The 24,779-nt window shown below is 36.9% G+C and overlaps 1 protein-coding gene across 1 annotated transcript; it reads left to right on the top strand.

The window, feature by feature from the left end:
• The first annotated feature begins 22,002 nt into the window (after positions 1 to 22,002).
• LOC110882520 lies at positions 22,003 to 23,770 on the top strand. Its single transcript, XM_022130519.1, has 2 exons — positions 22,003 to 22,141; positions 22,221 to 23,770. Exons 1-2 carry the CDS (start codon positions 22,003 to 22,005, stop codon positions 23,768 to 23,770), a joined length of 1,689 nt encoding a protein of 562 aa, XP_021986211.1.
• The last annotated feature ends 1,009 nt before the right edge of the window (positions 23,771 to 24,779 follow it).

Raw genomic sequence — 24,779 nt, 5'->3', positions numbered from 1 at the left:
TACTACAGGCGATTTATCGAAAACTTCTCAAGAATTGCAGCACCCCTGACTTTACTCACTCACAAGAATAGCAAGTTCGATTGGGGGCCTAAGCAGCAAGATTCCTTTGATATTTTGAAGCAGAAGTTGAGCAATGCTCCCGTGCTGACATTTCCTAATGGGATCGATGAGTTTGTAGTTTATTGTGATGCATCACACACCGGGATGGGTTGTGTGTTAATGCAGAAAGGCAAAGTCATTGCCTACGCTTCACGCCAATTGAAAGTGCACGAGAAGAACTACACCACCCATGATTTGGAACTGGGTGCCGTTGTATTTGCACTAAAGCTATGGAGGCATTATTTATATGGAACTAAGTGTGTGATCTATTCTGATCACAAGAGCCTTCAGCATTTGTTCAATCAGAAGGATTTGAACATGAGGCAGCGACGCTGGATGGGAACTCTGAACGATTATGACTGCGAAATAAGATACCATCCGGGCAAGGCCAGTGTAGTCGCAGATGCCTTGAGTAGAAAGGAAAGAGTAAAGCCGATAAGAATCAATGCCAAGAGCATTGAGATCAAGAACAGTTTAAATGAAAGGTTGTTAGCTGCACAGAAAGAAGCCGTTTTAGAAGCTAACTACCCTGACGAAAAGCTAGGGGTAACTGAAGAACAATTATCCTATGGCAAGGACGGAATTCTAAGATTAAATGGAAGAATATGGGTTCCTATTTATGGAGGACTTCGGGATATTATCCTCCAGGAAGCCCACAGTTCCAAATATTCCGTTCATCCTGGAGCTGATAAGATGTACCAGGATTTATAGGCAAACTATTGGTGGATAGGCTTGAAGAAGTCTATAGCTGCCTATGTAGCTAAATGTCTGACGTGTGCTCAAGTCAAGGCTGAACATCAGAAGCCGTCAAGTTTGCTACAACAGCCTGAAATTCCCACTTGGAAATGGGAAATGGTATCAATGAATTTCATCACCAAGTTGCCAAAAATGAAGAAGGGAAATGATACTATATGGGTCATAGTTGACAGACTGACTAAGTCAGCACATTTCCTACCCATTAAGGAGACTTATAGCTCCGACATGTTAGCCCAACTGTATGTGGATAAGATTGTATCTTTACATGGCGTACCAGTATCTATTATCTCTGATAGGGATACTAGATACACATCACATTTTTGGAAAAGTTTCCAACAGTCTCTGGGCACGCAATTGAATTTTAGTACGGCTTACCATCCTCAGACGGATGGGCAGAGTGAGCGTACCATCCAGACTTTGGAAGACATGCTTCGTGCATGTGTAATTAATCTAGGAGGTAGCTGGGATAAGCACCTACCTTTGGTCGAGTTCTCCTACAACAATAGCTACCATACCAGCATTCAGGCTGCACCTTTTGAAGCACTATATGGTAGAAAGTGCAGAACGCCCATCTGTTAGGCAGAAATAGGAGACACTCAATTATCAGGTCCTGATATAGTCTTTGAGACAACAGACAAAATTGTCCAGATTCGTGACCGCCTGAAAGCTGCCCGGGATAGGCAGAAGAGCTATGCTGATAAAAGGCGAAAACCTCTGAAGTTCGAGGTTGGTGATAAAGTGTTGCTTAAAGTATCACCTTGGAAAGGGGTGATGCGATTTGGCAAGAAAGGTAAGTTAAGCCCGGGGTATATAGGACCATTCGAGGTCATGAATGTGTAGGGTCAGTGGCTTATAAGTTAAACTTACCGGAAGAGCTCAGTGGTATTCACAATGTGTTCCACATCTGCAATCTAAAGAAATGTCTAGCTGATGAATCGCTAGTCATACCACACACAGATGTGCACATAGATGAGAGCTTGAAATTTATGGAAAAACCTTTGTCGATTGAGGATCGATAGGTAAAGAAGCTTCGGAGGAAGCATGTGCCTATTGTCAAGGTGAAATGGGATGCCCGTAGAGGTCCCGAATATACATGGGAGTTAGAGTCCACGATGAAAGAAAAATACCCTCAATTGTTCCCGTAAATCTCGAGGTCGAGATTTCTTTTAAGGGGGGTGAGGATGTAACACCTCGAAAATTCATGTCCAATAAAATAAAGACACGTGTCATGTGAGACAAACGTGTCAGGAAGCCGGATCAAATAAGGATGCATGGTAGGATTTGAAAAGGGCGTCATGTTATTAAAATACCTCTGAACGGCCCAAGGGCGACATGTTATTAAAATACCTCTGATCGACCCAAGTTATAAATCCCAAGATCCTCGAATCGTTCTGATAAACATCTGATATATAGCCGGTCGTTCTAAATAAATAAAAATTCCATTTTTATATGGACAATGAATTCTTAAAATGTTACTACAATAAATAGAAATTGTAAGACTTGACCAAGGAATTTAATCTTGAGCTAATACATGTCCCAAAACATGTATTCTTGAAATTTCCGTCACTTCAAATATGCCACAAAGTGCCAAGAGGTGTAAGTGCATACAAGGCATGCAAGGACTGAGCAAATAGGGGCCCGCAACTGATTAAAGGACCCAAGATTCGGACTTGTAGAGTTACATGGTCAAATTTGGATGTTTGCAAAATTTTTGACTTCTGGCCATCGGTTACGGACCGTATGGCTTTAAGCTTACGGTCCGCAAGGAGTATACCTGGGCTTATCAGACCAAGGTCGGTTACGGACAGTATCCGTATAAGCTTACGGTCCGCAAGGGGTGGATACGGACCGTAAGGCATTTTGCTTACGGTTTGTAAGGCTGTCGCTGGCAGCAGATTTTGGACAGCTGCCTGTCTTTCAGGTTGCACCGCCTTATTAGCATGGTTTTCGAAATCAGGGGCTTCATAGGCAGTATATAGCCACATAGGGGCACCTGGGATCATCTCACAACACTTGTAGACTTCCTTGGCTTGATCTTGTGCATTGAAGTTCACTATATAAGAAGAAGAAGTTGTGAACATTGTGACTTGCTCATTTGGAAAATTGTACAAGACTTCTCTGGAGCTCCTGGACAGCAACCAACTCTTCTTAGGCCTCATAAGCATACTTAGGACTCTTGTAAGTATTCCTAATCCTCCTTAATTCATTTTAGCTTAGTTATTTAGCTAAAAGTCAAACCGTCGTAATTAACGTTTGACTTCGAGATTAGTCAATAATTATCCAGTGAAATCTTGAATTAAAAGTACCTATAAGTAGCTAATTATGTGGGTTACAAACCCTTAAAAGGGTATTTTCAGATTCCCACTCTAACTATGTTAATTGTCGAGTCAAAGCTTACTTTAAAAAGTCAACAGAACGCTTTATTCAATATTAATGCATAAATAGCAATGTAGGATACATACAACCTGTTTGATCATTAATATAACTTGGTAATTAACGTAAGAACATGTCCAAACATGTTCAACTCGACAATTTTCAGTTTAGGCTTGGTTTGGAACTGAAAGTCGCATTGATTTCTTCTTTGACTTTTAGTTCTGACCCGTTTAAGCATGTTTTAGAAATTCCTTAGAGCTTATTTAGGACTAGGTTTCATGTTAGTATAACCCCCTGAGATTATACAACTTGATTCTCTAGTCATCCGATTCACATGCATGTTTCCGTTAAATGCCTATATGTTGACCACTATGCCCAAATGACTTTAAAATATGATTTTTGAAAATGTAAAAGAGTTGATATCTTAGTTACTGATTTATAAACTTGTACCCAAAATTTGATATCAGTTGGAGGTCTAGATTTAGAGTTATGCTCATTAGCGTAATTAGAAGCATTGTTAGTAAATAAATGGCATAATTAGCATATAGCCTATCTAAACCCAAATTTTTATATCAAACTTTTTACCTACTGATGCAAAATAATATTTTGGGATTTTTGGAGATTTTTATTTATTTTTAGGCTGAGCATAACTTAGAGTTTTAAGCTTATTTCGGTTATTACCGGCTTTGCCCTTTTGGGCTATAAAATGAGTTTTATAAATCCTTTTGACCTCAAACCTTTTTTTTACTAATTTATTATGTTAAATAAATTATTTTGAGCCTTTTGGAATTATAAAAATATCAGCTTTCTATACAAAACCCGGAATGGCTCCAAATCGCCTTTTTAGGCATTTTTACGACATAGTATGTATCAAAACTAGTTTATATGTATAAGGGTTGATACCTACTGATATATTCAGTAAATTTCTATATTATAACGGTAAACAAAAGTTTTAAACTCAGGTTTCTATTTTTGACCTTTTAGGCTTATGTGAAATTACCAAAATGCCCATTCGGTGCATAGGATGGTTATAATTAATAAAATTCACATATATATGATACCATACTGTTATAACCCATTAAAATAAGTATATTTACTGATGTATTCAGACCTGTAACTCAGGATACCAATTAAACTCTTTTATACCCCTTTAAAATGACCAAAATGCCCTTTTGGGGCATAGTTTGTGTTTAAAATCATTTTGGGCATAATAGGAGACATCTTACTGATGTCACAACATATTTGAGGCATATTAATTCAGGAAACTTGTATATGACTCTTATGGTTACTCGTTGCGCACTTTTCGCGTTCGGATCGACTTATGTAACTAGTTTACACATATTAGCCGAAACGGGTCAAACCATATAATTTTTGTCTCAAAATCCAGAATGTGATTAAGTTACCCATATTAAACAAGTATACAAGATTGTCGGGTCAAAACCACATTCTAATACGGTCTTCGCTTATTTATGCGATTAAACCGTATTCGTTCTTTAAAACGAATCGGTCTAAGCTTAGGCTAAATTAAAGAACCGTTAGGATTCTAATAAGTTATTATAAGACTTCGTTCTAGAATCGGAGATCCAGTAAAAGATACGTGCACTTGCTTATTGTGAATTATACTTGCAAAGGTAAATACTTTTAACTTATTTTCCCTTATACGGGCTTGGGGTACGGTATATAAAATACCGCTTGGTCGGACATTTGACCTTAATCGATTAGTGGTTAAGTATTATCAAGATGACCCGTTTGAAAATTTGTTTTGTTTGTTTTACGCCTTTGGGAGTTTAATGACCATGTCCCGGATATCCTTGGCATCATTCATGAAATGGCCACGACCTTAACACGCGGGTGTAGGCGTACACCCGACAGTGTGTTTATATTTATTTAGGTATACCCGCTGGTTTCCCACCACAGGACTATACTATGTGGTGTGTCTATTAATCTTAAACCCGACACAAACCGGGCGACTAAACACATAACAAACATGTAATTCTTTTACAAGTTTAAATTTGATTAATTATCCCAAGTTATAAAAGGTTTTGTGCCATGTGCATTCAAATCAACTTTTAAAACATTTTCAAAATGAGCCAGTTAAATTGTATTTACCAGTGTAAACTGACGTATTTTCCCCAAAAAGATTAAGTGCAGGTACTACACGTAATAGGCTGGCCTCTCCTTAGCATCGTTTAGAGTCTCGCGAGCTTGGATGCAATAATTCTGTTGAACAATTCTCCTTTTTATTTTGATCCGCATGTGGATCTGTTTCAACTACTTTGTGAGACTTGAATATTACAATTTGTTTGGTTGAAATAAATCTTTCTTTGCTTCCGCTGTGCATTTATATGTTTGTGTTGTTTGACTATGACGATATCAACTACGTCACTAATCCACCACCGGTCTCACCGGTGACACGTGGAAATAGGGGTGTGACAGTAAATTTTTATATTACAAATAAAAAGGTGTCTGTCAAAAAAGAAGTAATAATTTGGATAAAAGGAAACAAAAAATTGTAGCTATTATATAACACGTTAGGTAATATAAACAATGACGATAATATGATATAGAAAATCAAACAAATAATATTATAAATGAGAACTATACATTAAATTTAACCTAAATAATAATTATCTATAATTAAGTAGAAGATATTATACTAAATAATATTTTGTATGAGAGTTATCAATAATTAATTAGAAGAGATTAAATTAAATAATAATTATCCATATGAGATTAAACTAAATAATATTTAGTAAAAGGGTTATCTATAATTAATTAGAAAAGATTAAACTAAATATTAATTATCCATAAGAGATTAGCAGAAAAATCAAAAGATACATAGCCTAATATAATGACAAATGTCCCACAAATGGTTTCTTTTATTATATAGTACTAGTAGTAAGACCTGTGTGCAAACACGGGTGGTTTTTTGAAAACCATGCATAACACATTTTAATAGAAAGTAAAAAACATAATTAGTGCAGACTTACAAAATTGATATAAACTAATGGTCAACAGGTTTAGTCAACAGGAGTTCCATTATGTTGATAACCTAACCACTGTTGTCGATCGACTGTTAAAAACCTTTATTGGTTTCCAACAGACGTTTGCTAACAACTGTCATCCATTATCTCCAACAGAGGTTGCCACATTGATAGACGCTAAGTATCAGATGTTAGTCAATCCATGTTAAAAGGGTTAGTCAACAGAAGTTAAAAGGGTTAGTCAATAGATGTTAAGAGAATAATGCTATGAACGATGAATTTAGTGCTCTCATTAAAAATGAGACATGGGAACTTGTTACTATAACTGAAGTTAAAAATGTGTTGTCAGGATAGGCTTCATGCAGAGCAAGTATCAGATGCTTTCACAAACTTCTATTACTTTCCGACAGACGTTTCCTAACAACTGTTCCTCCATAATCCCCAACAGAGGTTGCCACCTTAACAGATGTTAAGTATCAGATGTTAGTCAACCCATGTTAAAAGGGTTAGTCAACAGACATTAAGAGGATAGGGTGGCAGACGTTAAAAGGGCAAACAGATGTTAGCAGGTTGTTGAGTTCACAAAAAATGTAATTTTAGCTCATTTTACCATAAGATTGTAATGAATGATCATGTGTGTTTATAAATTCATAACTTATTAGGTTTATACTTTACATATTGCATAAACAATCATACATAAATAAATACTCGACAACAACTTACATGATTTACACTTATAATAACATATAAAAACACAGGTAGCCTTTAGAAAATTTCCATACAAAAATTTATTAAAAACACAAATCACTATACCTTGTTCTTTCCGAATTGTAGGAGTATTCGTAAATTCATAATTGCTCTTTTTCAACAATACACATGATACACTAATATAACATTTAATAAAAACATCACATCTAATAAATTTATAAATCGTTATAACACATGTTACATGTTTTTTGATATAAAAACATCATCCAAAATTTATAATAAATATGATTAAGTAGAAGATACACAATTAAATGTTTAAAAGTCATCAACCATGACATAACAACATGTCATCATAGGTTTTGTAAAACATGTTTGTAAACTACATTAGTAGTGGTTGTACAAACTCATTTTTCTTTATCACAAATCAAAATTTTCAACCCCTTCCTACTTTTTACCCTAGATACAGCAACATAGAGTTGGCCATGTCTAAATACTAGACGTGGAAGATACAAACCAACACGCTCCAACGGTTGTCCTTGACTTTTATTTATTGTCTTAGCAAAACACAGTGAACGTGGGAATTATCTTCGAGAAATCTTCACTGGTATTCTTTTATCAGAAGGTGTCACATTCAGTCTTGAAATCAAAGTATGGTGACCTATATTAGTCCCTGTGATAATTTTTGCTTCAATCACAACTTTTTCGAGTTTCGTGACTTGTAAACGTGTACCGTTACACAATCCATTTGCCTGATCAATGTTTCTATGTAACATCACTGGAGCTCCAAGTTTCAATACTAATTTATGGTTAGGTAAACCAGACAAACGAAGATTGTTTAACACATCAGGAGGAAACAATGCCATGTTAATCTCTGATTCTTCCTCAGATTAACATAAACTGTCTGAACTAAAATAAATCTTCTCTTCACCAGGCAGATTCTCTAACAACTCTTTATTTATTGAATTCACTACTTCATTAGTTGGAGCAAGAATAACTCTTTGTTGGAAATACGTTAAATCCTATAAGAACTTATTCATGTCTGGATATGTAAATGAAATGAGAGAAGAAATAGGATTGACTTAATCATGATAAGGAAATCATCTGGAATTTCAATATCTACCTCACCATCATTTTCTTCACCAAGGAGACCATTACCAAGCTTTAAAATCCATTCTGCAAATTCCTTTATTTCTTTCAAATCTGTTTCCTGCATCCAACTCTTAATCTCATATTCTCAGTTAGCTTTAGTATTTGACAGTATCGCCATATATAAGAAGAATTCAAAGAATCATTAACTATAATGGTTCTCGTACCTTTAGGGATGACCGGAAGAATTTGTATAAAATCACCACCAAATAGAATGACCTTTCCTCCAAAAGATTTGCATTCCATGTTCGATTGACTGGAACGCGATATATCTCTCATTGTTCTATCGAGAGCCTCGAAACAATGCTTGTGAGTCATAGGTACTTGATCCCAAATAATCAAAGTTGCTCTTTTAATTAAATCACCTAATTCAGTATTAGGCTCTATCGAACATATTGAATCCTCGTTAATATTGATTGCAATTACCAACCTTGAATGAGCAGTTCTACCACCATCCAGCAAAAGTGAAGCAATTCCACTGGATGCAACATTCAATACAACTTCACCTTTCGATCGTAATGCAGCTGTGAATGTCTTCCAAAGAAACGTCTTTCAAGTTCCACCGTAACCATATACAAAAAAGACACCTCCATCACCTTTTTCAATCGCTTTCATAACAATTTAATATATTCTTTCCTGTTCGGCAGCTAAACACTTTACATAACCATCATGTTCCCTTTGTAGAGCTACCCTGTCATACGATAGTTCTTTCATTATCAATCGATTGTTCGACGATGAAACATAATTGTCCGAAACACTTGGCATGTCATCAAAAATTTTCATTGTACTCCGATTGATAAGTAGCAACTTTTCAATTTCAGATAGACAAATATTTTCAACTTCTTCTTATTGAAGAATCAAATCTAAAACAAATGTTGAAAAAATTATTAGTTTTTTCCCGATAACGGAGCTATTGCATAATATTAATGTAGTTGTATATAAATTTAATAAAGTAATCACATTACCTGCAATACCAATTATCTTCTGTTGCAGATACAGAATGTCTTCACATAACAGGGACTTCGTTTCCGACTAAAAAACACCAGGACGAGATATGGAATTTTACAACAACAACATTACAAAAAAGTCCTCAAGAAATCTCCGGTTGACCATGTGCTAGCTTATTTGATGGCATTAACATATTCCTTATCATCATCCAACAGTCCTCGTGCAAAACATGCATCTTTGAATATTTCAAAAACCTGTCCATCAATTGTTTTTATATCTTCAGAACATGTTGGTCCCTTAATATGATTCAGTAAAATCCTTAGGTAAAAACAATCACCAAGTGATGGTGCGACATAATTTATCCTCCCAACTGATCCATACGGATACTTTCTTCGGTACCATTTCCGATTGTTAGTGCATTTATGTCGATCGCCTTCGTCAATCCGAGCCGTAGCGAGAAACAAAAGAAAACAAGTCTTTTTAGTGTTGTTTGACCAGTCCACATGAACTGGCAAAGCCAGTTCATACGAAGTGACCACTTCATGTGAAGTGACAAAGCCAGTCCATGTGAACTGGCAACATTTATAAATAGGAGTCTTAGTGTTAGACTTTAAGACTTTTGGCCATTTGTGACTTGGAGAGCTTTAGTGTTAGAGATAGAAGCTAGAGAGAGAAAGTGCTCCAAGGTGATTCACAGTTCTTGTATCTTTTCAGATCTATCAAAGAATCACAGTTATAATTACGTCTCGTGTGTTTGGTCACGTTCGTGTACGGATTCCACATGTCACACATTCGGTTCACAATCGTTTTGGAGTCAAAACCGGTCCTAACAAGTGGTATCAGAGCAGGAGCTCGATTGCACAGATCAAACACACAATTCCGCTCGAGATTTCATCAGATTCAGATCTGAATTCGTCCAGATTTGATCTATTTCTTCATCTTTCTCATTTTCTTCACATTTTTTCAAAATTAAACGAGATTTCACGGTTAAAATGAACTGATTTTCACACATTACACGCGAAATACTGTTTTAATCAATCCTTGAAAGAATCAGACCTAAAATCGACCTATAACTTGATCAATTTTGACAAAAATCAACCGAAAACTCATCAGTTCGTTCGAGAATGTATCAGTTCGTGTGAGATCTTGTTCAGTTCGTATGAAGTGGCTTAGTTCGCATGAAATTGACATTCAGTTCGTATGAAGTGGCTCAGTTCGCATGAAATTGACGTTCAGTTCGTATGAAGTGGCTCAGTTCGTATGAAATTGACTTCCACTTCACATGAACTGGCCATATGCCACTTCACATGAACTGGCTATATGCCACTTCACATGAACTGGCCATATGCCACTTCACATGGACTGGCCATAAGCCACTTCACATGAACTGAAATTTGATAATCTGTTCGACATCAGTATTAGTTCGCACAAAATATTCACCAGTTCGAGTATCAGTTTGATTCAGTTGTTTGATATTGTTTAAATTGACTGTGTTTGTTTGTTTGTTTGTATTCAGGTGATTTGAGGAGATAGCCTCATGGCTGAAATAAAAGAGAAAACTCGAGAAGAAATTCTGAGTGAGAAAACCGTTAGAGAAATATTCATTGTTGGGTGCAGAATGGAGAAAATGCAGGAAGAATATGAAAATGCAGTAAGAAATAAAAGATGGGACAAGAAACAAGAGTGTTATGTCAACAGAGATGGTGAACCTGTTGTTCCCAGGAGGGACATAGTTCATGATGATGTTCTTCTAGTAATTCCTCGATCAGGCGAATACTACTCAAATGTTGAAAAAGATAAAACATATGTGAAAAGGTTGGATAAAATCATAAGATATGCCATGACATCAAGTTTGAGGAAGAGGGATGAAGAGAGAATGAAGAAAAATGTTGATGAAATGGTGAACGATTTGAAGAAAGTTGCTGAAGAAGTTAAAGTCGAAGTTGTGAAAGTTGAGGATGTGAAGATAGAAGTGGAAAAGAAGGTGACAGAAGAAGTTGAGAGTATTCAAAAGCTGGTTAATGATCAGGCGAACACAGCAGAAAAGGAGAAAATGACAGAAGAAGGTGGGATAACAGATAAAATTCAAACTGAATCTTCTGACTTACTCAACAAAAATGAATTGATAAATAATGAAACTAAAATCGATAAACAATTTGATAATAAAGTGTTGAACAATGCAAGAAATGCATGGAACCATGCAGTGCTTGTACTGAAAAAGACGAAAAGTTTAAAACAAGAGATCTAGAATTTAAATAAATCAAAGTAGTTTTCAAAAATAAATGCAAAGAAATGTTAGAAAATGAAAATTTTTTGAAAGATAATGATGAAAAACTTTCTCTAAAATGCAAGAATTTGGAAAAAGAAAATGAGATTTTGAAAGAAAATGTTTTGAAAAAGACAGAAGAATGTGATAAAAAAGAGAATGCTTTTCAAGAAATGAAAAAGGAGTTTGATTCAATAAAATTGGCTTATCACATTACAAAAGAGTCATATGAAAATGTGAAGAGTCAAATGAAACTTGTTCAATCCAGACTGAGATACTGTTCTGAAACAACCGATACGCTTAAGCGACAGTATGAAATAAAGCAACAAGTTGTAAATTCTTACATTGAGGATGTTGCTAAGCTAAAGCGTCAGATTGCTGATTTAGAACAGGATAACAACATGTTAAAAAGTTATCATGCGTCATCATATGTGCTTGAAAGAATTTTCAACATAAAACCGGGTGATGATGATTCTGAGAAAAACAAAAAGGGCATTGGTTCTGAGTATCATCAAGTTCCTCCACCGGTAAAGTTTGCATTTTATGATGATGAAAAGGTCGAAAAAGCTTTCAACATGGTAGATCAATTGCCAGATAACATTGACGTAACGTATTCCAAATCTGATGATTATAGTGATTCAGAGGTGGTAGGTAAAGTCGTTGAAAGTATGTTGAAAGAAGAGTCGGTTGAAACAGGTAAATCTGAATCACAGGATGAAAATGAAGGTAGTTTTCATGAAGAATATCTGAAAAACTCAAAATCTGAGAAAAATTTGAATGATGATTCAAAAGGATTGGTTTATACCATGATTGGATCGGACAAATTATTCTTAGATATTGTATTCCCGATTCAGAATGTGATTTCAGAAAAGATTGACAAAGTTTTCAAGATGGTTGAGATTGAAAAATCTGAAATTCCAAAGTTTGCTGGAAATGATCACAAAATTTTTTATAACAAACCTGGTTTCAAGAAGAAAAACATGAAGGCTTGGTTGGGTTATAAGAAGAAACAAAGTTGGAACAAAAATGAAACGCCAAATTATTAGACAAAAATGAATTTTGTTCATGGAACAAGTTCCGAAGAAGAGAAAGAACTCCAATTTAGACGAAAGTCTAATGAAGAGTTCTATGCTCAAAAGAAAAGGCAACAACCACAGGTCAAAGATGTCTCAAAAAGAACATGTTTTAAATGTGATCAAACAGGACATCTTGCACGCAAGTGTCCAAATCTGAAACTTGTTGATGTTGAGTCGAAAAAGAAGTTTGATAATGTTAAGAAACAGAAATCTGAGGATGTGAAACAAAGGTCAACCAGATTTGATTCAAAACAAACTTGGAGGTACACCACAAACAAGTTTGCTTCGAATCAAAATTGGAAATCAAATCCGAATAGGTTCGATTCTAGACAGACCTGGAATTCTCACACACCCAGATTGAGAACAACACAAAGTTGGAAAACAACTGTCGATGCAACAAATCCACAACAGTTTTGGAAACCAAATGTTGTTCAAAATCAAAATGTTCAAAAAGAATCACATTTTTACAAAAGATGGACTCCAAAAGGTTAAACATGGTTTGCTAAGAAACAAATCGCTTCGGTAAATGATGAAAAAGTTGAAATTAAAATTGAAAAAGTCTTTGTACAAAATGACAAAGATTTTCCGAAGTTGAATGAAGCATATTGTGTTGAAATGCCTAAGGTCAAACAGACCTGGGCTAAATTGTTCAAGTGATTGAATAGTTTAAATGTGCAGGTGCTCAAGAAAAATGAAGATCGTGAAAATGGAAATAGGAGCAGCCTGGCACGGGAAAAGGAGGCTGCTGAACCCTGTGTTGGTTGAAACGGGGAGCTTGTTTGGTTTCTGTACATAAATAAACTATATTTCAAAAACCCTAAAAATAAAAAAATTAAAAATCAAAAATATGTTTTTATTTTGTCAAAAATTTGAAAAATAAAAAATATGTTTGTTTTTAAATTTTGTCAAGTATTCAAAAATTAAAAAATATGTTGATTGAATATGCCGAAACCCTCACGGCGGAACAAACATGATTAATTTCACAAGATTGAAAAACGGTTTTCAAACTGTAAAAAAATCAATGTGTTGTAAATCATGGGAGTACATTTACAGAAAATATAATATGTTGCAAATCAGTGCATGAAAAGCAGAAAATGGATGGCGAGACAAAGCTATCTGCATCGGTTATCAAATTTTCTTTTAAATGTTTTGAATTTTAGGGGGAGTAAGAATTTTTGAAAATACAAAAACATTTGAGAATTTGAAAAAGCACAAAACTCATTTTGAATTGAAAAATATTGAAAAACGACAAAAACATGAGAAAATGAAAAAGAGTTTTTTGTGTAAAAAGAGGAAATGATAGTACATCAGTAGACAATCACAGTACGCTAAAGAAATGGAATGTTTTAATGTGGTAAACGGTCTCACTGATGATATGCCAGTAGGTTTTTACACGCTTAGTAGATTTTTTTCGAGATATAAACCTAAATATCAAATACTTTACTTATCTCGTGGGGAACATCTCTCGGATATATGGGTAACCCCCGAAATCTTGTTTGAGAGATTGCCTGATTCTGAGATACTAGGTCTTTATACTATTTGATATCTGGGGTTTTATACTTGGTCTTATGATTTTGCGGAAGCAATGGCCTAGATCTCATATAATACTTTATATGCTTTAAAAGCTTACCCTCTGCATAAAATTGGAAAATGTCGAAAGATATGAATCAGTTGCAGTTGAAGGAAAGATTCCCTAAAGGGAACACACCTAAAGTCGAGCCTTCATCTCTTTGACTGAACAGAAGTTCATACCTGAGCTCTCAAGGTCTGACACTAACCCAGATACAGATATCAAATTGGTATACTCACCTGTAAGACTGAATCTAACGAATTTTGATACGGGAGTATATTCTGAGGTGGGACACGCGAATAAGTTTAAGTTCTTAAAACACTAATCTCGTATCTCGAATCAATTGAAGTTTGTGTGAAAATTTAAGTGGATCAGTATACTGACAATCTAAGTGAATCATTTAGAACTTAAAGTGTTTAAAGCTCAATGGTACTAGTGATTTGTCATAAACTAATATGATCCTCTGATGCAAACTCAAACAAAAATATTGTCTGTAAATATGTTTGTAAATATTTCTTTACTGATTTATATTTCAGAAAAATACAAAAGCATTTTGATTTCACTTTATTTTCGACAACCGATGTCTGAGTGCTGAGTTTCATAATCTAAATATGCTGATCGTGTTTCTGAATATAAAACAAGTTCATTAATTTGAAACTTGTAGTTTTAAAATCTAAAATCAAAAACAGTTTGTGAAGATCTCCAAGGTCATTAATTTGGACTTGGATGATTAACTGAGTGGGATTTGGATGCTCATATTGTTAAAATCTGTAAAAGAGCCAGTTTTCAGATCCTATTTGCTAAAACTATCAAATCTATGAAGATTGTTGATAGGGGGAGTGAATCAAGTAATCCTGGATATATTCATATTATTATATCTTAAAGCCAGAATCTTGATTTAGAAAGTTTAATAGAGCCAGGTTACGATTCCTGGACAATTGAATGTTCAAAACATTGTTACTTATAAATGTTTGAGGAATTACAGATGTTGTACCAGACTACGATCCCGACAGCCGAGTCTAAGGGGGAGTCTGAAGACGAGCTCAACGCAAGAGGAAGCGTGGATTCAAGGAGCCATGTAACTATCCTGAAAGAGCTTGTAACTGGAAAGCAAGGTGTCGATCCCAAAGCACAGAAGCTTGAGGAAAGGGGAGCCTGATGAAGAAAAATGTCTACAGAAAGGGGGAGCGGAAGCTGAAGACAGTTCCATGGGGATTCTGTTCAAACAAGAGGGAGTCTACCTTGATGAAAACGTGTTAAAGCTTCAAGAAGACTCAAAGAGAGAGAGAAAGACAAGACGCTACGAGATTGACTGCGGCAATATCTAAGGGGGAGTCTGTTAATGCATTTATGTCTATCGCCTTCATCAATCCGAGCCGTAGGGAGAAACAGAAGAAAACAAGTCTTTTTAGTGTTGTTTGACCAGTCCACATGAACTGGCAAAGCCAGTTTATACGAAGTGACCACTTCATGTGAAATAACAAAGCCAGTCCATGTGAACTGGCAACATCTATAAATAGGAGTCTTAGTGTTAGACTTTAAGACTTTTGGCCATTTGTGACTTGGAGAGCTTTAGTGTTAGAGAGAGAAGCTAGAGAGAGAAAGTGCTCCAATGTGATTCAAGGTTCTTGTATCTTTTCAGATCTATTAAAGAATCACAGTTATGATTACGTCTCGTGTGTTCGGTCACGTTTGTGTACGGATTCCGCACGTCACACGTTTGGTTCGCAATCGTTTCGGAGTCAAAACCGGTCCTAACACCGATTTTTAGCTTTCCATACATAATATCCCGGGAACTCAACATACTTCAATGTCCTAGAAAATTCATCGACTTTGTTACAATTCATCCACCTGTGAACAATGTCATTTTCACAGTTGGATTAGTAACATCGCACAAATTATCATGATCATTATACACAATACTCTGACCATCTTCACAATGAAAAGGCAATACTTCAACAGCTGGATATCTATAATGTATATCATACATGAATATTCTCCAAGCAGCTTCACAAGCAGAAATATACCTACAATCAAGGTATGCTTTTATCTCATCTACAGCTACATTCTGCTGCATATCATTGTTGGTGGTATTGGATTGAAAAACAGAAGCTGTGACTCTATCAGGCCCCTTATTAATATATTTAAACCAATATTTGATAGAACCTGACTGGTTGCACCATTCAACGTTAATGTGGCACTGATACTTTCTGAGCAGGAGGGTATTGTAAGGAACTACAAACCTATTATCAAGTGCCACGCCATTCTTTATTACTGTATTACTTGTTTGACAATGACGATAGACATGATATCCTTCAGAATCAACACAAGTCTCATCTACATATTTTTTTGGGAAACTTTTTAGAACATTTTTGCTGAACCATACATTACATGGACAAAGTGGGTTGTCTGTGCCACATGGTCCATGAATCATAAATTGCTTGACAAGCTCATATAATTCAGGATCTCTTTCTTTATCTGGTATCTCAACACTAATAACACGATCAATATCAGATGCAGTTGGAAATTTGCTTTCAGCACTCAAGAACAAACGTTTGTGAGCATGTGGCAGTCCACACTTCTGAAATTTAACTGTATACATAACTGAAATTTTTCAAGAGTGAGTTGTTAGATAAATATAATTAGATGCTCAAAGTTCAAAAATATAAGTAAAAGGTACCTGCTTGTATATCACCAAAGAATTTATCTTTCTTGAAATCTTTTATTAGATGATCTAATTTACACTTGAATAATCTAGAGATAATATCCAGTCTGTCTTCAGCATTAAGAGCTTTATCATGCAAACACCTATAAATCTCAGGCCAGTTGGGATTACAAGTAACCATTATGAATAGATCGGGATATCCAACAGACTTGCAAATTGCCATAGCATACAATTACTTTTGCATCATATATCTAGAACCACCAGTAAATGATGAAGGTAAAAGTATAGGTTTACCACAACTTGAGGCATTATTCTCTCCACTTTCAACAGTAGCATTCAAATTCTTAAGACTTTGTGTTGTAAGTTTCGGTTGTTTTGTCCTTATATAATTCAACCTGGCAGATTCTATCATCGTCTATCCGTCAACCAAAAATTGTTCAAATAGTTTTTTGGCATTAACTAACAATGAAAACTGATTCTATTTTTCTTGTATTTTATAACAAAACAAATCTCTAATTGTAAGGTTGGTTCTAAGTACCTCATTATCAACCAGAATCCCTTATGTTTAATACCAACTCTATAACCATCTTCTGCATATGGGAAAATAAATGGATATTGCAAAGCAAGGTATGAAGGATGAAGTTCACTAATTCTTTGAAGACCACCAGACTTCTTTCTAACAAAAATGTCCCGTTTATCAAATGCTCCATCAAAATCACCAATTATTAACGCAACAATTTCTGATGCTGTTGGCAAATTGTGAACTCTTCCATCCTTATCTCTTGTTCCAATAAGCTTCAGGGTTACATCTTGCCACTCATTTTCTTGAAAACAATCTCTTACCATTCTGAAGGACTGGACAAGAGGATTGCAAGAATCCAACATATTTTTAAGAATTTTTGATGGTTGTAATATCAAGCTAGTTGTTTCTTGTAGTTTTAGATTCTATCTGAGAACTGCAAGAAATATAAAATGTTAAAATTTACATTCATTTCAAATGAAACATGGATGTGAATATATTGGGAAGCAATATATATAATCATAAATGGCACAATTTCATAAATAAATTACCTTACTACTTTTTGATGATTTACCACCTCGTTTTGTGAATCATATATGTAAAGCTGTGAAAATTTGGGTTCTTCCCCATCGTCCGGAAGTAGACTTCCTATTCGATGATAATTCTGACCTTGTAGTTGATGTACGTGTTTTATATACATTTATTTACAGTATTTTCACACGCAACGAAATGTGGTTTATTTATTTATAAAAATGGTTTATACCTTAACATTAAAACACACACAACAAAGGACAAGTGTATCCCGTCATATATATAGCAAAGTATTGGTAAGAGCCAGATATCGATCCATGGAACACGGGCGTTATTAAGTACTAAATCTTTGTCATTAGAGTACCAGTAAAAGGATAAGTGAATGGTTGTTTAACTAAATTATCTAAATTATATCTAAAACATATTAGACTCCAAATATGAAAAATAAATATTATGTTGTTTCACAAACAACCTAAACATGTTATCTAGATATGTCACAAAAGCACTTAATCAACTTTCCAATGGCAAGACAGCTAGTTACCGGGTCTGGATTTCTAGCATTATGATTCTTCGAAAAGTTAACGCGATGGTCACACGTTAACCACCTAAAATCATTCATTAGTGAGCTATTGATATTTATTCATGCGAATCTTTAAAGATTGGTTATTTACCGGGTCTGGATTCCTAACCTCACTTATCAAAGAAAGCAATATCGATGGTCACAATACAGCCACGAGGATAAGCAATTAAATAGATCATATAACAAACTATTTCACCTTTACAAGTCTTGAACACAAATCTACCATGTCAGCAATTTCAGACCAAAACTACTAAACAAGGATCATAAACCGCGTTCAAGAACATGTAATCAACACCATATAATTCGTTAGAACCCTTACGTGCAAGAAAGTATTCCTAATCAAAATAAGATTTATCTTGTATAAAACCAATACCCTGGTCCGGTTTCATGGTGTAAACAAAGTCTACAAACAAGTGATTAATCAAGAAATAGTTACCATCCCACTAACCACAGATTCATTATCCAAGATAATCAAACATAATCAGGAACTCAACATCAATGAAACGTTCATTATATAATCATGAAGATTCAAACATGAAAAGTACTAAAGTTTCATACAAACAAGATTACAACATGAAGATTATTCAAGAAACAAGTTCATTACTACTATTACATAAACTACATTAAACATAAACTAACATCAGCTCATAAGTTGCAAAATGATCAGAATACATGTTCAAGAACAAGGAATCGAACCATAAACAAGCAAGGAATTGATGGGTTGGATCAGTTATGCTTCCATTCGGTCTTGAAGCTTCAAAGTGGTCTGATCAGGACTGCTTCGGAACCCAGAAATCGCCCAGAAACATGGAGAAAAACCCAACATTTGAACCAGTAGCGAATGGCTGTTTTTATAGAAGATTTTATGATCGGCTCGGTCATGCCGATGGTGGCATGATCGTGTGACAGGTGCTATCGGGTGACGTCATTTTGCCCGATTCGAGGTCAGCCAAGTGGACTAGTGGACAAGTTGCCTGGGTCATCAGATCAGCACGGTCATGCCGTTGGTCACACGGTAGTGCGATGTCACCAGAAAACTTGATTTGGCAGTGGCACTGTGACAACCCGAAATTTCATAATCCTGTTTTCATAATTTGTTTTACGTGTAACGTGTGCATGATTTATGAATGATTAAAGTTTTGATATGTTTGGTTGTTAGATGTAAACCTAAGAGTTGTTAAATGTTTCACGTTCATGCTTCATAACTCTTGACGAAGAGTTAGGATTCTTCGTCAACTCCTCCTCTCGATGAAAAAGGGACCTTCGTCACAACTCTTCTGGACGAAGAATTGATTCTTCGTCATCTTCACTCTTGACGAAGTACAATGCTCCGTCAAGACGATCCTTCGCTAAAAGGGGCTCTCGGCCCAAATCCTTCGAAGCCCAACAAGGGCCCTGCTCTCATGGGGATCACATGCACACTTAATATTGGGATTGGTCTTCTCATAATCCTTTTAACACTAAAATATAGCAAAACCCTAATATCATTTCCCTCCTCCCCTTCCTTGCAATGACAGTCCACTCCATCGAAGCCTTCTCTCTTCTCGTGAAGACTGTCCTTGGTTCTAGCACATTTATCGTCAGTTAGTTATCATCCTTGTAATCGAGTCATTTGTTATGGTGATTGATTGTGTTATCTTGTCGTATGATCTTGACTATATGTTAATTGAATGATGTGATTAATTATGGTGTATGTGCGACATAGTATTGTATGTGATTAATTTGAATGAACAGACGATATGGATTGTCGAATATCATTGGCATACTCATTAGGGTTCATGCACATTAGGGTTTAAGAAAGTTAATTGTTCATCAGATCTGTTTGAAAGGTTAAAGTTAGGTTGTTTGATGATGGAGACGATTAAGCACTAAAACAGAATTACCATCTTTTGTATGATGTGTGATTCGATGAGAATAGGTATATACTGTAAAGCCACCGAAAATGATAAGTGACGAAGGATTCTCCACCTGACGAACTTGTGTTGACGAAGAACTTGAATCTTCGTTGATAGGCCCTTGACGAACAGTAGGGGTTCGTCGCCACCATCCCTCTTGACGAAGTATAGTCTTTGTCGAGAGTGTTCTTCGCCGACAAGCATATGACGAACAAAATAGAGCTTCGTCACAATCACTCTCGACGAAGTCTGATTCTTCGCCGAGAGGGGTTCTTTGCCAACACTGATTCTTCGCCGTAAGAGCATCCCACGAAGAATGGATTCTTCGTGGAGATACTGTTAGCAAACAAACAGAACAGTTATAATAATTTATATAGTTTATGACATGTATGAGTTTGAATAACTGCTATGTGTCACGGTGATCTTTGCTTTGAATGCACACTGTGAATATACGTAACTCAATTGATTATGAAACCGATTTCATTAATAACCACGGTAGGATTTGGTTGACTAACTTGGAACGGGTAACTTAACAAACCGAGCAAAACTAAGGGGAGTTCACTACTCTCATTACAAGCATGCGTCCGGTGGGGATAAATAAACAGGCAAACAAACAAACGGGTTTTCATAAACCCACATCCTCGTAGGGGATGTGAGGCAGTTTTCACAAACCCATATCCTTGTAGGGGATATGAGGCGGTTTTCAGTAAATGTTGATGTTGGATAATACACTCACTTTCAATCACTTAAGTCCCATCATACTACCGAATAAGTTGCTTGTAGGGCAACGGGGTTATTAGTTGATAGCGCTATTAGGTTTGGAACCCTCACGACATTCCAGGATAGGACGGGCATAAACTAATAACTTTAAAATCATGACCTATGTTTGACAGAGCATTGGAGAAGGGCAAAAGGGAGCCGTCTGCGGTATCGATTTATTATCAACATAACGTAAATCAATACTTGGTAACAAACAGTTAAACAAACTGTGAGCTCACCAACGTTGTATGATACACTTTTTTGCATGCTTGCAGGTCCTTAAGTACACTGTCATGGAACTTGCTGTCTAGGAAGCTGGAGTGGCCATGGGTCGTGACATTAGAAACGCTTCTCGCGGTTGCATTGTTTTGAACATTTTCATTTAAACTTATTGAAAAAATTATTATGCTTCCGCTAAAAAAGTTTAATTTTCTACACTGGTGTTTGAATTATACTATTTCGTTTAATGGAATGTTTATTTTATTTATGGTTCAATATGATTAGTGGCTAGATCCGGGTACGTCACACGCCTCGCGGAGGTTTCCGCTTGTGGTATTTTTGGGGGTGTGACAGTTTGGTATCAGAGCCACTGGATATAGTGAATTAGGTTTTAAAACGTTTTCATAAAACCAGACTATAACCAAACAGTATCGAAAACGACCATGACACTCAGCTCCAGATCGTAAGGTTCGTCCTTTGTTTACTTTATGCATTACTTATCTGGTAGCCACACACCCACGACTTGCACGAAACTACTTACTAGATACCATGATGTGATTACCTGTGCTGCATATTTTAGTGTTGCTTGATAGTGTGACACTACCCTTCCACTTTTGTGATTCCTAGTTTTGTGGTATCCCTCGTTTTGTTATTTGAGTGTGGGAAACCTTTTAGAGCGAGTTAAGAGGCACTGAGATAAGCATGCAAATTGCCTTATTATTATGGGTGCACACATAATAATGATGTGAGGTACATGTGAATCCCAGTGAGGCTTAATAAGTGTGAAAAGGGTTCTGTTCCATTATTCGTATAATGTTAGAGTCTCTCAAAACCATGGAACTCATGGTGATGATTGACTTCAACTCAATTGCGATCCTTATCTTTTCCACTCTTCTTGTATAGAATCATGAGCGGACATGGTGGACGTTACGGTGGACGTGGAGGATGCCGAGGCGGTGGACGTGGCAACATCGCCATGACTCAAGCAGAGTTGACTGACCTGATTAACACACGCGTGGCTGAGGCTTTAGCAGCTCAGCAAGCTGGTATGATATATACCTGACAAAGCATAGTCTTCGGCCATTTCACTCGATTCTTATTGTGCGTACTTTCTTTTTGTTTTAGGTCAACCTGTGAACCAAAACCAGAACAATCCACCCGTGTGTACATTCAAAACGTTCATGGATTGCAAGCCTCAAACTTTCAGCGGAGCCGAGGGTCTGGTGGGACTGCTCCGTTGGTTCGAGAAAGCCGAGTCCGTCTTTGCTATGTGTAACTGTCCAGCTGGGGACAGGGTGAAGTTTGCTTCTGGCACCTTGGAGGATGGTGCTTTGACTTGGTGGAATGCTCAGGTGCAGATGCTGGGCATTGAAATGGCAAACGCGACTACTTGGGATGATTTCAAAGAGGTGATTCGGGAAGAGTACTGCCCTCGGGATGAAATTCAAAAGTTGGAAAACGAGTACTATAACTTGAAGATGGAGGGATCTGAGATCGAGGCTTATATGAAACGGTCTCATGAGCTGGCAAACATGTGTCCTAACCTATCTCGACCACCACCCTGTAGGATCGAACTTTACATTAAGGGATTGGCACCACAAGTTAAGGGATTAGTCACTGCAGCAAATCTCGACAACCTACCACTGATCATCAGACTGGCCCATAAGATCACTGATCAGGAGGTGGAGCGTGGCTCGCTGCCACCACGTGTTGCTACTACTACTGCTGCTACTGCTACCCCCACCACTGACAACAAGCGTAAATGGAATGACGCAGACAAGGGGACTAACTCGAATCAGTCACAAAAGAAGCCTGACAACAACAACACCTGCAGTTTCAGCCTGTCATCCTCTATCAACCAGAATCAGAACAACAGTCAAACTTCAGGCTCATACGCGGGGAAACAGCCGAAGTGCAACAAGTGCAGTTTTCACCACTACGGTTCGTGTAGCCGAGCATGTCAAAGGTGTGACAAGGTGGGTCACATGGCGAAAGATTGTAGAGCTCCATACCCCAAGCAACAACAGCAACAGCCCCAACAACAACAACAAAGGCAGCAACGACAGCAGAATCGGGGTAATCAGAGGGGATGTTATCAGTGTGGTAGTGAAGGGCATTTCAAGAAGGATTGCCCACAACTGAATCAGAACGCTAACAACAATAACAATGGGGGCAATCGCCAGAACAACAACAACAACAACGCGGGAAACAACAATGGGAATAACGGTGCTCGCGGGAGAGCGTTTACGATTAGAGCAGGTGATGCAAGGAACGATGGCAATGTCGTAACCGGTATGTTCTCTATTAATGGTATTTTCGCTACTGTATTATTCGACTCTAGTGCCGACTGGAGTTATGTGTCTTTGGGGTTCAGTCGTCAGTTAGGGTTAACTCCAACACCTCTCGAAATCAAACACGTAGTGGAACTAGCTGATGGTAAGTCGGTAGAAGCCTCACATGTACTTTTAGGCTGTAAACTCGATCTTCTGGGTCAAGTGTTCGACATCGACCTTCTCCCCATCACTCTTTGCAGCTTTGATATAGTTGTTGGTATGGATTGGATGTCAAAACACCGAGCTGATATACTTTGCAAGGAGAAAATCGTGTGTATACAGAATCGTTGTCTGTCCAGGGTCATCGAAGTGGGGCAACCGTCAGTCTCATTTCCTCCATGAAAGCCCAGAAGTGTTTGTGGAAGGGCTATCCAGCTATTCTTGCGCTTGTTACTGATACTCGGCCTGAGGAGTAAAGAATTGAGGACCTACCTGTTGTTCAAGAGTTTCCTGATGTTTTTCCCGAGGCACTTCCAGGTCTACCTCTACACCGTCAGGTAGAATTTGAAATTGATCTTACACCAGGAGCAGCTCCGATTGTTCATGCACCCTATCGTCTTGCTCCTGGAGAGTTGCAAGAATTGTCTAATCAACTCCAAGAACTGTTGGATAGAGGCTTTATCCGACCCAGTTCTTCGCCTTGGGGAGCCCCGGTTTTGTTTGTAAAGAAGAAGGACGGATCCTTTCGCATGTGCATTGACTACCGTGAACTCAACAAGGTAACAGTCAAGAATCGTTATCCTTTACCCCGCATTGACGACCTGTTCGACTAGTTGCAAGGGTTGAGCTTCTACTCAAAGATTCATTTAAGGTTGGGCTATCATCAGATGAGAGTCCGAGAAGAGGATGTTCCCAAGACAGCCTTCAGAACCCGGTATGGTGTTAGGATCTGAGTTTCTTATGATTGTGTTTTGTTTGACAATAATGAAAATGAAGAAGAATAATTGCAGCGGAATTAAAATGGAAACAAACTTTCACACACAATCAAACAGGAGAATTGCTTTCAAACACACATGTTTATCATTGAACCGAATGATTAAATTTATTTCAATATTCAATTACAAATGCATGCATGTATTACAATCTCCCCCTCAGCCTGAGCTCACACAGTCTATTCGTACAGAATGACAAGTGTTGAAAGAGCTAATAGAACAGTACAGGGTACTGTTCTAACTATAGTACGAAGCAAACCACTGTGGCATCTTTGCTGATGTCACCAATGATAGTGACATCTAACCTCCTAACAAACTCTAACTACTGACCTATTACAACCATTGATTACAAACAACTGATTACAAGTAATAAAGGAAATAAACAAAACAACTGATCCTTCATTCCACTGCTTAGGCTC

The sequence above is a fragment of the Helianthus annuus genome, chromosome 10, assembly GCF_002127325.2.
Source record: "Helianthus annuus cultivar XRQ/B chromosome 10, HanXRQr2.0-SUNRISE, whole genome shotgun sequence".
Lineage (NCBI taxonomy): Eukaryota > Viridiplantae > Streptophyta > Magnoliopsida > Asterales > Asteraceae > Helianthus > Helianthus annuus.
This window is presented reverse-complemented; position numbering and strand designations above follow the sequence as displayed.